We start from the raw sequence: 14502 nt of genomic DNA, 5'->3' as shown, positions 1-14502 counted from the left end.
CATTCACACCTAGCTCCAACAGACAAAAGTTCTTTCTCCCACACTGGACTTTCCACAGATATATAAATGCAATTTTCCTAGTTTCCAAAAAACCTCACAACCTCTGAAGATGCCTGGCATAAATACAGGCAAAACATCAGGAAATAATGCTTCTGGAACATGGCCATATAGCTCAAAAAACCTACAACAACTCATTAAGAGAATATTTAAATCCAGTTGCAAACCTCACTTTTTGAGTTGGATTATTGGTTCGTCTAAGCAACTCTGTTATGAAAGATCTTTCCAGCTATGCTTTTAAGCTCCATTTTCCCTCTAATGAACCCATTTCTCTCTCCTCTATCTCTACAGTTCATGATGCTCTTAAGACCATACCCTCACTCAAAATGTGTTGCTCAGTAGTTCACTTGCTCCGGATCCCAAATTTTATTTTAATCTGTGGCAGGAAACCAGTGCCAGATGTTGCCATTAACGTGAACCAAAAACCAATCAAGGGAAATGAATTGTTTACTAATCAAGAGACATCCCTCTGAGTACAGTTCCAAAAGATAGGAACCAAAAGATAAACTCTCCGTATTGTAATAGCCTTTTGCAAAAGTACGCCAAGGCTAGATTTGAATACTGTGTGCTTTTCTGGTTATCATAATGCTGGAGAAAGAACAAACAAAATTGTGAGGATTTTGAAGCACTTCCCATGTGATTGGAATTTTTTAGTCTGTAAAAGAAAAGCGACCAAAAGAAAGAAAAGTAACTGGGAAACACTGCCAAAACTACTTTGTCCCACATTCACTTTTGTAAAACATTAATATTATTCCTATCAAACTTTCAACAGTAACAACACATAAACCAAAATTCAATTTTCCTTTTAAAAAATCATACCTTTTCAAATTTTGCAAAAGACATCCAAGAAGGAAACCTTGGTTTTTTACGTTTTCTTTATGGTACACTATTATATTATGCCATTGTATAAAATTGTCATCCACAAATTTCCATATCCATTGGAGAGGACCCAACCCCAGTGGATAGCAAGGACCCACTGTAATGTTAAGTTAACAAAACTCATTGTATTAGTGAAAATAGAATGTAAAAAAGCATACTACTGGAAGCACAATGACAATGAAGTTATTCTTTTCAATTCAATGTGTCATGGATATATAAAATCACATAGAAAAATACTATATAAGAGGGGAAATGTACCAAAAAATCATCCAATTTGGAGCCCCTGGTGTCTCAGTGGGTTAAATCCCTGTGCCGGCAGGACTGAAGACCGACAGGTCGCAGGTTCGAATCCAGGGAGAGGCGGATGAGCTCACTCTATCAGCTCCAGCTCCTCATGCAGGGACAAGAGAGAATCCTCCCACAAGGATGATAAAAACATCAAAAAACATCCGGGCGTCCCCTGGTCAACGTCCTTGCAGACCGCCAATTCTCTCACACCAGAAACAACTTGCAGTTTCTCAAGTCGCTCCTGACACGACAAAAAATATACAACTTGTGATTTTTCTTTTAAAAAGCTATTCAAGTTCTGTATGAATCAAATTTAAAATTATCAGACGTTTTGTGCAAAATGAATTTAGATGGATTTTTTCTCATGTCAGGAGTGACTTGAGAAACTGCAATTTGCTTCTGGTGTAAGAGAATTGGCTGTCTGCAAGTATGTTGCCCAGATGTTTTTGGGCATCCTTGGGGGAGGCTTCTCTCGTGTCCTTGCATGAGGAGCTGGAGCTAACAGAGGGAAAATGCTCATCCACGCTCTCCCCGGATTCCAACCTGCGACCTGTTGGTCTTCAGTCCTGCCGGCTCAAGGGTTTCATTCATTGCACCACTGGGGCTCCTATTTAGATGGATGAGAAGCTAGGAGAGACTGAAGCTTTGCTATTGTTGTTATGTGCCTTCAAGTCATTTCTGACCTAAGGAGAACTTATCACAGAGTTTTCATGAATGCTTCTAGAACAGTGGTTCTCAACCTGTGGGTCCCCAGGTATTTTGGCCTACAACTCCCAGAAATCCCCGCCAGTTTACCAGCTGTTACGATTTCTGGGAGTTGAAGGCCAAAACATCTGGGGACCCACAGGTTAAGAACCACTGTTCTAGAATATGGCCATACAGCCTGAAAAACTTACAACAACCCATGGCAAGATTTGTTTAGAAGACGTTTGACCTCGCCTTCCTCTGAGGTTGAGAATGTGTGTGATTTTGTGGGTTTAATGACCATGATGGATTTGAACCCTGGTCTCTGGAGTGATAGTCCAATATTCCGACTACTACACCACACTGGTTCTCAGTTTTTCCCAACCTTTCCCTACATTTTCTGGAAGATTTGGGAAGCTGTGGTTAAGAGAAAAGGACAAATACATCTCTACAGTTGGACAATTATACTTCTCTCTCAATTAAATAGTTTGGAAAATTTGTTTTGTTTTTTAATTAACCATTTTTTGTTATCTCAGTAACATGAAAACAACAGTCTAGCCCATCAAATTGACCATGGAACACCCCCGACTTTTTAAATGGTGGGATTCAGAGCCATTATTTTCCTCTGAAAAGACCTGCTTAAAATAGCATCTCCCTTCTTTGCCTAATTTAATCCTGGATGGGTGCTCCCACAGCTTTACAAATTATTTTGCCATACAGTTGCAATAAACCATAAAACAGCAACAACTGTGCTAACGACTGTTTTGCAAATGTTCATTTCATTAGCACAGAAATCCTGCTGTGGAGTTGGGTTTTTTTTTTCCCTGCCTACCCCTAATGATGCCATAAGAGCTCTATGCCAGTGAATGGCACCGAATGAAGATTAATTTGAGAGAACTGTTCCTAAAACGTTGCTCTGTTACAAAGAGATTTGAGTGCTTAGCGCCAACAAAAAGGACTAGCATTCTGACAAGAAAACACGCTCATAATCACACCTAAAGAGCAGCTCCTAAAGTGATCCTGCAGAGCTGACTTATTACTGGCACAATTCAAAACACTGCTACTGACCTATAAAGCCCTATATAACTCAGTGCACAGCTACACTGAACACTTAGCACAAAGGTCCAGTGGATAAGCAGCTTCACAGTGCACAGAACCAAGCCTTGAATTGCATTCACCAAAGTCATGGGTTGCTCCAAATTCTCCCCTAGAATCTGGAGTACAGTGTGACTTTGGGGTCAAGTAAACCATTGTGCCATATCTGAGACAGACCTGTCTACATGGCTTTCAGGTGGTGCTGGGAATGGGATAGCACTTGCCCTTCTGCCCCTGTTCTCCTCCTCATGGCAGCCAATGGGCACAGCATGGGTCATGCTGGTCATTCATCACTTGGAGTAATACTAGCCAGAGTGACAAAGTGATTGGAGAAAGGAGAGCAGAGAGGAGGGGAGAATTCCTCCTTTTCTCTTTCCCTTGTTGCTCTAGTGTCCTGGCTGACATCACTCTAGGTGACAAGAGACTATCATGGCATATGTTGCACATGCTGGCCCCCATGATGAGGAGAAAGGTACAGGATGGTTAGGGAAGCCATCTTAAGAAGCTGGGCATGTTTAGCCTGAAGAAGAGAAGGCTGAGAGGAGATATGATAGCCATGTATAAATATGTGAGAAGAAGCCACAGGGAGGAGGGAGCAAGCTTGTTTTCTGCTTCCTTGGAGACTAGGACACAATGGAACAATGGCTTCAAAAGGAGATTCCATCTGAACATGAGGAAGAACTTCCTGACTGTGAGAGCCATTCAGCAGTGGAACTCTCTGCCCTGGAGTGTGGTGGAGGCTCCTTCTTTGGAAGCTTTTAAGGCTGGATGGCCATCTGTCAGGGGTGATTTGAATGGAATATTCCTGCTTCTTGGAAGGGGGTTGGACTGGATGGCCCATGAGGTCTCTTCCAACTCTTTGATTCTATGATTCTGGGATATGATGATTGAACCATGTTCAGCAGAGCTAGATAGTCAGGATTTCCTCCCACCTCTGCTTCAGCTGGTGAGAGTAGTGGTCTAAATTACCCTGAGACTAATCTAGCATATGCCACTCTTGAACAGTGCTGAAATAAGAGGTCAATGTACATCCACCCTCGTACCCAGACTATTTGAACTCCCATGTCTCCCCATACAAGCCTATCTGAGTCTTACAGGAGAAGACTTTCTCCACATCCCACCTTCATCCTAGGCTCGAGTGGTGAGGACATAATGGAAGCCTTCTTAATGGCTGCTCCTAGGCTCTAGAATTCCCTCCTAAGGTTAGTTCAGTTTCCGCGAAGACCTTCCTGTTTCATACAAGTCATAGGTAACAAGTGACCAGGTCGAAAGGGACATGTAATGAGGTGTGCTTCTAAAAATCATGTTGCTTTCCATTGCTTTTATAATTTTTGTATTAATTATGATTTCTTTTCTTTTTCCAGAGCCATGTTTGACTATGACAAAAGCAAAGACAGTGGTCTCCCAAGCCAAGGACTCAGCTTCAAGTACGGAGACATCCTCCATGTGATCAACGCCTCTGATGATGAATGGTGGCAGGCCAGAAGAGTTATGCTGGAGGGGGACAGTGAAGAGATGGGTGTCATACCCAGTAAAAGAAGGTGCCGTCTTAATTTTTTTCCTGATTTAGAATATATGTGAAGAGTATTTGCAAAATATCTCATTCTTGTCCTCACTAGCTGTCAAAACAGCCTGTGGAGAGATTGTCAACTTCCACAGTTCTTATTGTCATGAGGAAATATATCTGAATACATGCTTCGAATCTGTGTTTAAAGCTTTTATTTGTCATATTGGAGATTTGGGTATATACTTGGGTTGGGCACTGGGGCTACACATTACCATCCATCCATCCATTTGGACTCCTTCATTCTCTCTAGATCCTTGTCAGTCCAGTTTCAGTGCTCAAAAAAGTGTTTTTCAAATATTTCCCAAATATTTCAAAAGTTCCTTCCATCTCTACTGATTCCTCAAGACTTCATCCCTTCATTGGCCATCGTCTGCTTTCGTTCAACTCCCATCCTGCTATATTTTCTCGCCCAAATATTTCTTATTAAAATGTGAATAATTTGTTCACTGACTTAAGTAGACGAGAAGCAGGGCAATTAATTCTCCTTGCAAACAAAACAAGTTTCCAGCTAAAACTGTAACTCTGGGTTCATCTTAGGATAAACAAATCTGGCTGCAAGGAAAAACAACTCCACACAGAAATGTCTGCAAAATGTGGATCGCCTGGACAACGTTATTATTCTGACTGTGAAGATGTTCCTGCTCTTTCCAAGACAGCAAAAGGAAATCAAGAAAGGGACATGTTTGTGCATATCGATTCAGACCCTATCTCTTTTGTTTCCCTTTGAGTTAGGAAAGGATCCTCAAAGCACTCACTTCAGATAAAGCTAACAAACCTTTAAAAACAACAAGGATTACAATCTTGAGGGATATAGAAAAAGTTATCTTACGTAGTGTTTCCCGTCTAAAAGGAAAACCCAGTCGAGTGGATAAACATGTCCTACTGACAACCCAGGCAGAATAACAAGATGTAACATGACTTTTGTGTCCAGAGGGGCTTTCGCAATGGGCAACATTTGCTGGTTCCTTGCCCTTGAACATTATTTATGAAGGACGTTTCCTTCTGTATACTTCTGGCATTTAAATAAGAGGAGGAGGAAGACGTGGGGAGGACAAGTGGGAAGAAGGGAGAGGAAGGAGAAAGAAGAAGAGGGGGAAAACAGAAGAAGAAAAAGGAGGAGGAAGAGGAAGAAGTGGGGAGGACAAGCGGGAAGAAGGAAGAGGAAGGAGGAGAAGAAGAGGGGGAAAACAGAAGAAGGAAAAGGAGGAGGAAGAAGTGGGGAGGACAAGTGGGAAGAAGGGAGAGGAAGGAGGAGGAGAAGAGGAAAAACAGAAGAGGGAAAAGGAGGAAGAGGAAGAAGTGGGAAGGACAAGTGGGAAGAAGGGAGAGAAAGAAGAAGAAGAAGAGGGGGGAAACAGAAGAGGAAAAAGGAGAATGAAGAGGAAGAAGTGGGGAGGACAAGCAGGAAGAGGGGAGAGGAAGGAGGAGGAGAAGAGGGGGAAAACAGAAGAGGAAAAAGGAGGAAGAGGAAGAAGAGGAAGAAGCAAGGAGGACAAGCGAGAAGAAGGGAGAGGAAGGAGGAAAGAAGAGGGGAAAAACAGAAGAGGAAAAAGGAGGAGGAAGAGGAAGAAGTGAGGAGGACAAGCGGGAAGAAGGGAGAGGAAGGAGAAGAAGAGGGGGGGAAACAGAAGAGGAAAAAGGAGGAGGAAGAGGAAGAGGAAGAAGTGGGGAGGACAAGCGGGAAGAAGGGAGAGGAAGGAGAAGAAGAAGAAGAGGGGAAAACCAGAAGAGGAAAAAGGAGGAGGAAGAGGAAGAAGTGGGGAGGACAAGTGGGAAGAAGGGAGAGGAAGGAGGAGGAGGAGAGGGGAAAAGCAGAAGAGGAAAAAGGAGGAGGAAGAGGAAGAAGTGAGGTGGACAAGCGGGAAGAAGGGAGAGGAAGGAGGAGAAGAAGAGGAAGAAAACAGAAGAGGAAAAAGGAGGAGGAGGAAGAAGAAGAAGCGAGGAGGACAAGCGAGAAGAAGGGAGAGGAAGGAGGAGAAGAAGAGGGGAAAACCAGAAGAGGAAAAAGGAGGAGGAAGAGGAAGAAGTGGGGAGGACAAGTGGGAAGAAGGGAGAGAAAGGAGAAGAAGAAGAGGGGGAAAACAGAAGAGAAAAAAGGAGGAGGAGGAGATATGTGTGTTGTTGAAGGCTTTCATGGCCAGAATCACTGAGTTGCTGTGAGTTTTCTGGGCTGTATGGCCATGTTCCAGAAGCATTATCTCCTGACGTTTTGCCCACATCTATGGCAGGCATCCTCGGAGGTTGTGAGGTCTGTTGGAAACTAGGCAAGTGGTTATATATCTGTGGAATAATTTCCAGGGTGGGAGAAAAAACTCTGTTTGAGGCCTGCAAACCTACAAACTACCTACAGATCCACTAAGAAAATCCAACAAATGCTACATTCAGCAAAGGACAAGAGGGATCCTCTCACCTCTGCAGGAATCTAACATATGCCATGCAGCAGTGGACAAGTCTCCATAGAGACCACCAAATGCAGCAATGCCCAGGCACGGATCAAGGGACAGGAAAGGCTCTGCAGACTAATTCAGCCATAGAAGTCAGCCATAGCAGAGCACGTGAGGAACCAACCTGGATACAGCATATTGTTTGAGAACACAGAAATGCTGGATCTTTCTAACAACCACTATGTCAGATTAAACAGAAAAGCCAATGAAATCCACAAACAAGTGGACAATTTCAACAGAAAGGAGGAAACCATGAAATTGAACAAAAACTGGCTACCAGTATTTAAAAACTCCAAAATCAGGACAGTAAATAAAGAACAACACTCAGAACAAACAGGGGAAACCCAGACAAAAAACAATCTGGGCCAGCTAACATCTCCCAACAAAAGATTCCCCAAGGCAGGAAGCAGCCAGACTTTGAAGTTGCAAGGCTCTTCAATGCTAATCAAGGTGGCCAATTGCAACATTGCCAGTTGCACTTACCTCAAGGAGACAAGAGTTCTTTCTCCCTGGACATTCCACAAATATATAAATCTCACTTGCCTAGTTTTCAACAAACTTCACAACCTCTGAGGATTCCTGCCATAGATGTAGGTGAAATGTCAGGAAACAATGCTTCTGGAACATGGCCATAATGCCCAGAAAAATCACAGTAACCCAAGAAAGAGATTTATTTTAAATTTAATATATCTAGAAGCTGAAGTTTACAATATTGGCATCTGATGTTTGTGGGTGGCTGCTAGAGCCCATGTCAATCACAAAGGCCCACAGCTCCAGGACCACAGGATCCTATTCCAGGAAATTTTGGAAGAGGCCCTGTGATGTCATTCAGAGGGCTCAAACAAGGATTGAGAAGGGACCAGAGCTGCAAATAAATCAACTGATTCTAGAAACAGGGACAAGGGGCTGTTTTGTCAATAAATCCTTCTGAATTCAGGTAAAATAGGGCTAGCAGGGTCATAGGGGAACAGAGAACCAGTAATAAAATATTTGCAGCAGCTGTGAAGGTATCAAAATCTTTCTGCCATCCTTACCAGGGCTCACATCCTGTGTTTTAACACATTTGACATACCCTGGGTTTGTTCCAGTTCTTACTCTAAAGCTGGACTTTTGCAAAGGCTCATTGCCAATCCAGGAGGAATTTTGTTCAAATCCCTGTGTTGCTGCAGCTCTACTCTCGGTGCTCTAAATTATTTGGTGGGACTCATTAAATGCACTCTGCTTTCTACCCAGTCCTTTTGGGATGAGTGAGTGCTGTCAAAATACAATGCACAAACACATTTGCATTGAAGAACCATCACTCCTATGGTCTGCTGGAATAGTGCTAAGGCATTCTTCTACTAGAATCATAGATTCATTGAGTTGGACGAGACCATGTGTGCCATCTAGTCCAACCCCCTGCCAAGAAGCATGAAAATCTCATTCAAAGCACCCCCGACAGATGGCCATCCAGCCTTTGTTTAAAAGCCTTCAAAGAAGAAGCCTCCACCAAACTCCAGGGCAGAGAGTTCCACTGCTGAACATCTTTCAGTCAGGAAGTTCTTCCTAATGTTCAGGTGGAATCTCCTTTCCTGTAGTGAGAAGCCATTGCGTCCTAGTCTCCAGGGCAGCAAAAAATCGCTTCTCCCTATGACTTCCCCTCACATATTTATATATGGCCATCATCATGTCTCATCTCAACCTTCTCTTCTGTAGGCTAAACATGCCCAGCTCTTTAAACCACTCCTCATAGGGCTTGTTCTCCATTTGAGTTGCCCTCCTCTGGACATATTCCAGCTTGTCAACATCTCCCTTCAATTGCAGTGCCCCAAATTGGCCACAGTCTGATTCCAAGTGTGGTCTGACCAAGGCAGAATAGAGGAGCAGCGTTACTTTCCTGGATCTAGACACTATACTGCTATTGATGCAGGTCAAAATCCCAATGGCCTTTTTTGCCGCCATATGATATTGTTGGCTCATGTTTAACTTATTGTCCACAAGGACTCCAAGATCTTTTTTCATACATAGTGCTTTCGAGCCAGGCCCCCAGGCATACTAAACCAGGTCTTAGCAATATGCTGTAGAGTCGATCTCTGTAAGAGAATTCTCCATCTCAACCCATTTCTAGTGTTATGACTCAATAGTTTGGGTCGGAAAGATAGTTTCCTGCTCACTTATATGACTCTAAAGACTTTGGGGCAAGTGTGTCTGGGAGAAATATATATGATATTGAGCTGCCAGTTGAGGATAACACTTCATGATGAAAAGTGCCGTAGCCTACAGGCTTCTGCCATAATAAATCTGCTGGTCTTTAAGGTGCTGCAAGACACTTTCTTGTCTCAACATCAGATTCCATCAATTGCTAACATCCAGCCAACACTACGTAAGATGAATTGTCCCATCAAGCCAACCACCTCCTGACCATTTATTCCAGAGACTTTGACAAAATATAGCAGGGATTTAATGTAGTGCTTTCTTTGCACTAAACAGAATTAAAGTTGTATCACCAAATGGGAGCCCCTGGTGGCGCAGTGGGTTAAACCCCTGTGTCGGCAGGACTGAAGACCAACAGGTCGCAGGTTCGAATCCGGGGAGAGGGGGTTGAGCTCCCACTATCAGCTCCAGCTCTTCATGCGGGGACATGAGAGAAGCCTCCCACATCAAATCACTCACGCATCCCCTGGGGAACGTCCTTGCAGACGGCCAATTCTCTCACACCAGAAGCGACTTGCTCCTGACACGATAGTGAAAATTAGACAGGGAATGCATAGTGTCGGAAAGGAAGAGCATGAACTCATTTGAAATAACAATGGAGAAATGACTTAGTAAAAACCCTGAGTGAGGAATAATAAGGGGGATACTCCCATTTCTGTTGTTTTTCTAATGCTGTTGGCAAGAGCAAACTGTACTAAGAGTAGAACTGGAGTAGCCCAGCTTATCTATCCGAATGCATCTCTGCCAGGATGTTGAGATCGTCTGGGGAGGCCCTGCTCTCGATCCCGCCTGCTTCACAGGCACATCTGGTGGGGACAAGAGACAGGGCCTCCTCAGTGGTGGCCCCTCGGCTGTAGAACTCACTGCCAAGGGATATTAGATTGACCCCCTTCCTCCTGACCTTTCAAAAAAGTGTGAAAACCTGGCTCTTTGAGCAAGCGTTTGGAACTTCAGCATGACCAGATAAACTCAAATTGGAAAATGAACTTGGAATGGCTAAGACGATGGAACAGTTGAGGAATTGAACAGGAAGACATATTTTTTATCATTTTTATTGTTATTTCTTTTACGGTTTTTAAATGTATTATAATGTGATTTTTTTGCTTTTAACCGATGTATGTATTTTTATATGGCATCTAATTGTGCCAATTTGCACGCCGCCCTGAGTTGCCTTCGGGCTGATATGGGCAGGATAAAAGTGGTGTAAATAAATAAATAGCATCAGTCTCTTGGTGTAACAACTATGTTGTTAACACATACTCCTACTTTGTGTCCCCATTTATTAATTCAGTCCCTATAGTGTGTTGTTAAAATTCCTCCTTTACATTGTGTCCATCATATTTTTAAGAAGCAGATTTTTCCAGACTTTAATTAGCTCAGGAATATTGTTTGAGAAGTTTCACATGTTTTCAAAGAAGTCTCATTAATTGGTCTATGTCAGTGGTTCCCAACCTGTGGTCCAGTGACCACCAGTGGTCCACAAGAACTAAAATATGGTCTGCGGCCTCACTGTTACTACACTATTGCAATGAGAGTGACTGGTCTAGCAAAACCCTCTTATAGTGCTGACGCTTATTAAATAAGTTTTTCTATGGGAGAGCAGATGGTGACTACTGAATAGCATGTGTTCTGTATCAGAAACTAGAGCTGGTGTTGTCTATCCAATGCAATTTTCTGAATGAGCACCCCAAATAACCAAACTGAATCTAAAGTTGACCAAAAACTGATTCGTAACCCTTTTGTTACTAATGTTGGAGAGTGGTCCCTGGTCAAGTGGTCCCTGTCCAAAAAAAGGTTGGGAACAACTGGTCTGTGTAGACTCACAATGCAATTTAACTGTACTGAACTGCATTATCTGAATCTACAGTGACCAAACAGTGTTATATGGCAGTATAGACGGGACCTCAGATTTTTTCCAAATTTAATGTATTGTCGAAGGCTTTCATGGCTGGAATCACTGGGTTGTTGTAGGTTTTTCCGGGCTATATGGCCATGTTCTAGAGGCATTTTCCCCTGACGTTTCGCCTGCATCTATGGCAAGCATCCTCAGAGGTAGTGAGGTCTGTTGGAAGTAGGAAAATGGGTTTATATGTGTGTGGAATGACCAGGGTGAGACAAAGGACTTTTGTCTGCTGCAGCTAGGTGTGAATGTTTCAACTGACTACCTTGATTAGCATTTAATGGCTTGGAAGTGCCTGGGGGGAATCTTTTGTTGAGAGTGATTTGATGTGCCTAATTGTTTACTCTCTGTTGTTTTGCTGTTGTAATTTTTGAGTTTTTTAATACTGGTAGCCAGATTTTGTTCATTTTCATGGTTTCTTCCTTTCTGTTGAAATTGTTCAATTGCTGTGTCCACACTGCAGAATGATAGCAGTTTGGTGCCAGATGTACTAGGAGACACCGGTGGAGCAATGGGTTAAACCCTTGTGCCGGTAGGACTAAAAACCGTCAGGTTGCAGGTTCGAATCTGGGTAGAGCACGAATGAGCTCCCTCTGTCAGCTCCAGCTCCCCATGCAGGGACATGAGAGAAGCCTCCCACAAAGGATGGTAAAACATCAAAACATCCTGCTGTATGCTGGGCAATGTCCTTGCAGACGGCCAATTCTCTCACACCAGAAGCGACTTGCAGTTTATCACGTTGCTCCTGACACGACAAAACAAAAAAGCAAAAAACAGATGCACTGCCATGGTTGAATATTATGAAATCCTGGCATTTTTAATTTTGTTATTTCCCTTCTGTTGCCACAACAAACTACAAACCCCAAGTTTCCAAAGCATTGAGGCATGGTAGTTAAAATGGTGTCAGATGTGTATAACTCTGCAGTGCGGATGGTCTGCCAGTCTAAAGCAATGTTTAATCAGAAACTGATTTCCAACTGTATGCAGTGAATTACTTACCATATAACTTGAAGCAGCTTTCAGAGATTAGCAGAGGAAGAGAATACAAATTAATATTAGCCTAGAGTAATAATTTAAGCGGTTGTATTTCGCTGTGAGCTATTCATTTTTGTGACCTCAATAGGCCCTGCTTTTTTTTTAATTCAGGAGATTACACAGCCTTGAGTCTTCGTTCCTCCTCCTTCGCGCCCCTCTTCCTTTCTACTATAAAATTTCATCAGCAAGTTTAAAATTAAAGATTTTTTCCCCCTCCTGTGGATTTAACATCACACGTGGAATACAAAAGCTGCGTTTCAGCCATTTCCATATGTGCATGCTGCTTTCTCAGGGGGGGAAATAATTTATTCCAAAGTTCAGTGGTAACTATAGAAACCTCAAGCTCGACGCGTTTGCAGCTGGCAACATTAAAAAGGAGCAAAAACTCTGGAAACAGATGCATTTATTTTATTGCTTCTTGAAGGGAACATTCTCCCGATTATTTCGTTCCACTGTAATTAACCTATGGTGTTTTCATACTTTTTTTTCCCTTTGGACAAAAATAACCAAGCCATCCTTAAGCAATCTTTGAAAATGGCTGGTGCATTACTCCTGAAATTACTGCATCTGTTTGTCCTGTTGCTCTGTGTTTGCTTTGGACCCCGGTTTTGTGTTCTTTGAAGACCCCCAACCATCTCCCGAATCCCTCCATTTTTTGAAAATGGTGCAGTCTTCAGTCAATATTTACTCCTGAATCACATAACTAGCTGTCCTAAACATGTATGAATATCCTCACCCCACTCCTATACATTTTTTTGTATCGTAGAATCATAGAATCATAGAATCAAAGAGTTGGAAGAGACCTCATGGGCCATCCAGTCCAACCCCATTCTGCCAAGAAGCAGGAATATTGCATTCAAATCACCCCTGACAGATGGCCATCCAGCCTCTGTTTAAAAGCTTCCAAAGAAGGAGCCTCCACCACACTCCGGGGCAGAGAGTTCCACTGCTGAACGGCTCTCACAGTCAGGAAGTTCTTCCTCATGTTCAGATGGAATCTCCTCTCTTGTAGTTTGAAGCCATTGTTCCGCGTCCTAGTCTCCAGGGAAGCAGAAAACAAGCTTGCTCCCTCCTCCCTGTGGCTTCCTCTCACATATTTATACATGGCTATCATATCTCCTCTCAGCCTTCTCTTCTTCAGGCTAAACATGCCCAGCTCCTTAAGCCGCTCCTCATAGGGCTTGTTCTCTAGACCATTGATCATTTTAGTCGCTCTCCTCTGGACACATTCCAGCTTGTCAATATCTCTCTTGAATTGTGGTGCCCAGAACTGGACACAATATTCCAGATGTGGTCTAACCAAAACAGAATAGAGGGGTAGCATGACTTCCCTACATCTAGACACTATGCTCTTATTGATGCAGGCCAAAATCCCATTGGCTTTTTTTGCCGCCACATCACATTGTTGGCTCATGTTTAACTTGTTGTCCACGAGGACTCCAAGATCAAGATCTTTTTGAGCATTTGAAGGATTGATGTACTGAAAGCAGAAGTTTTTATTTTAAAATAAATAAAGATGATAGATCTCTGTTGCACTGATGCTCAGGAGTATTGTTTCTGGTGTGAGAGAATTGGCCGTCTGCAAGGAAGTTGCCCAGGGGATGCCCAGATGTTTTTGATGTTCTACCATCCTTGTGGGAGGCTTCTCTCATGTGCCCACATGGGGAGCTGGAGCTAACAGAGGGAGCTCATCCACACTCTCCCCAGATTTGAACCTCTGACCTGTCGGTCTTCAGTTCTTCCAGCACAAGGGTTTTATTTGTTTTTATTTCATATACTTGTACCCCACCTTTCTCACCCCCGAGGGGGGTCTCAGGGAGGCCACACAGCAAAACCATTCGGTGCCATCATAATTTATTTATTTGTTGTGTCAGGGCAACCAGTCAATTGTATTACATTTCTAACCGAACAAAACAAACAAACAGACAAAATACAAAATTTGCAAGTTTGGTTGTTGATTAAATGTCCTTTGACCAGTATCTGGCCACTTGGAGTGCCTCTGGTGTTACTATAAGAAGGTCCTCCATTGTGCATGTGGCAGGGCTCAAGACTGCATTGTAGTAAGTGGTCTGTGGTTTGCTCTTCCCCACACTCGCATGTCATGGATTCCACTTTGTAGCCCCATTTCTTGAGGTTGGCTCTGCATCTCGTGGTGCCAGAGCACAGTCTGTTCAGTGCCTTACAAGAAGCAACCAGAAGCCATCATAATGATAAGAACAATCAACAAATTCATTAAAACAAAACATTAAATAAACAGTTGTTAAAACATGTCAATTAAAATCCGGGTCCGGGTCAATTCATTGTCACTTCGAAATTGCTTATGTCTTCTTCACACAAGCCTCTGTTCAATGGTCAAATGC

At 43.0% G+C, this 14502-nt stretch overlaps 1 protein-coding gene across 24 annotated transcripts in view; it reads left to right on the top strand.

Moving 5' to 3' along the window:
- The window catches only part of DLG2 (discs large MAGUK scaffold protein 2), a 1355349-nt gene that overhangs the window by 1284152 nt on the left and 56695 nt on the right, over nucleotides 1-14502 (top strand). For all 24 annotated transcript variants that reach the window (XM_067466492.1, XM_067466491.1, XM_067466494.1 and 21 more), the window contains one exon: nucleotides 4368-4544. In XM_067466492.1, the coding sequence (XP_067322593.1) occupies nucleotides 4368-4544 (177 nt within the window). The remainder of the gene's footprint in view (nucleotides 1-4367; nucleotides 4545-14502) is intronic.

The sequence above is a fragment of the Anolis sagrei genome, chromosome 3 (genome assembly GCF_037176765.1).
Source record: "Anolis sagrei isolate rAnoSag1 chromosome 3, rAnoSag1.mat, whole genome shotgun sequence".
In the NCBI taxonomy this organism is placed as follows: Eukaryota; Metazoa; Chordata; class Lepidosauria; order Squamata; family Dactyloidae; genus Anolis; species Anolis sagrei.
Note: the sequence above shows the minus strand (reverse complement) of the source record. Positions and strands in the feature narration are given on the sequence as shown.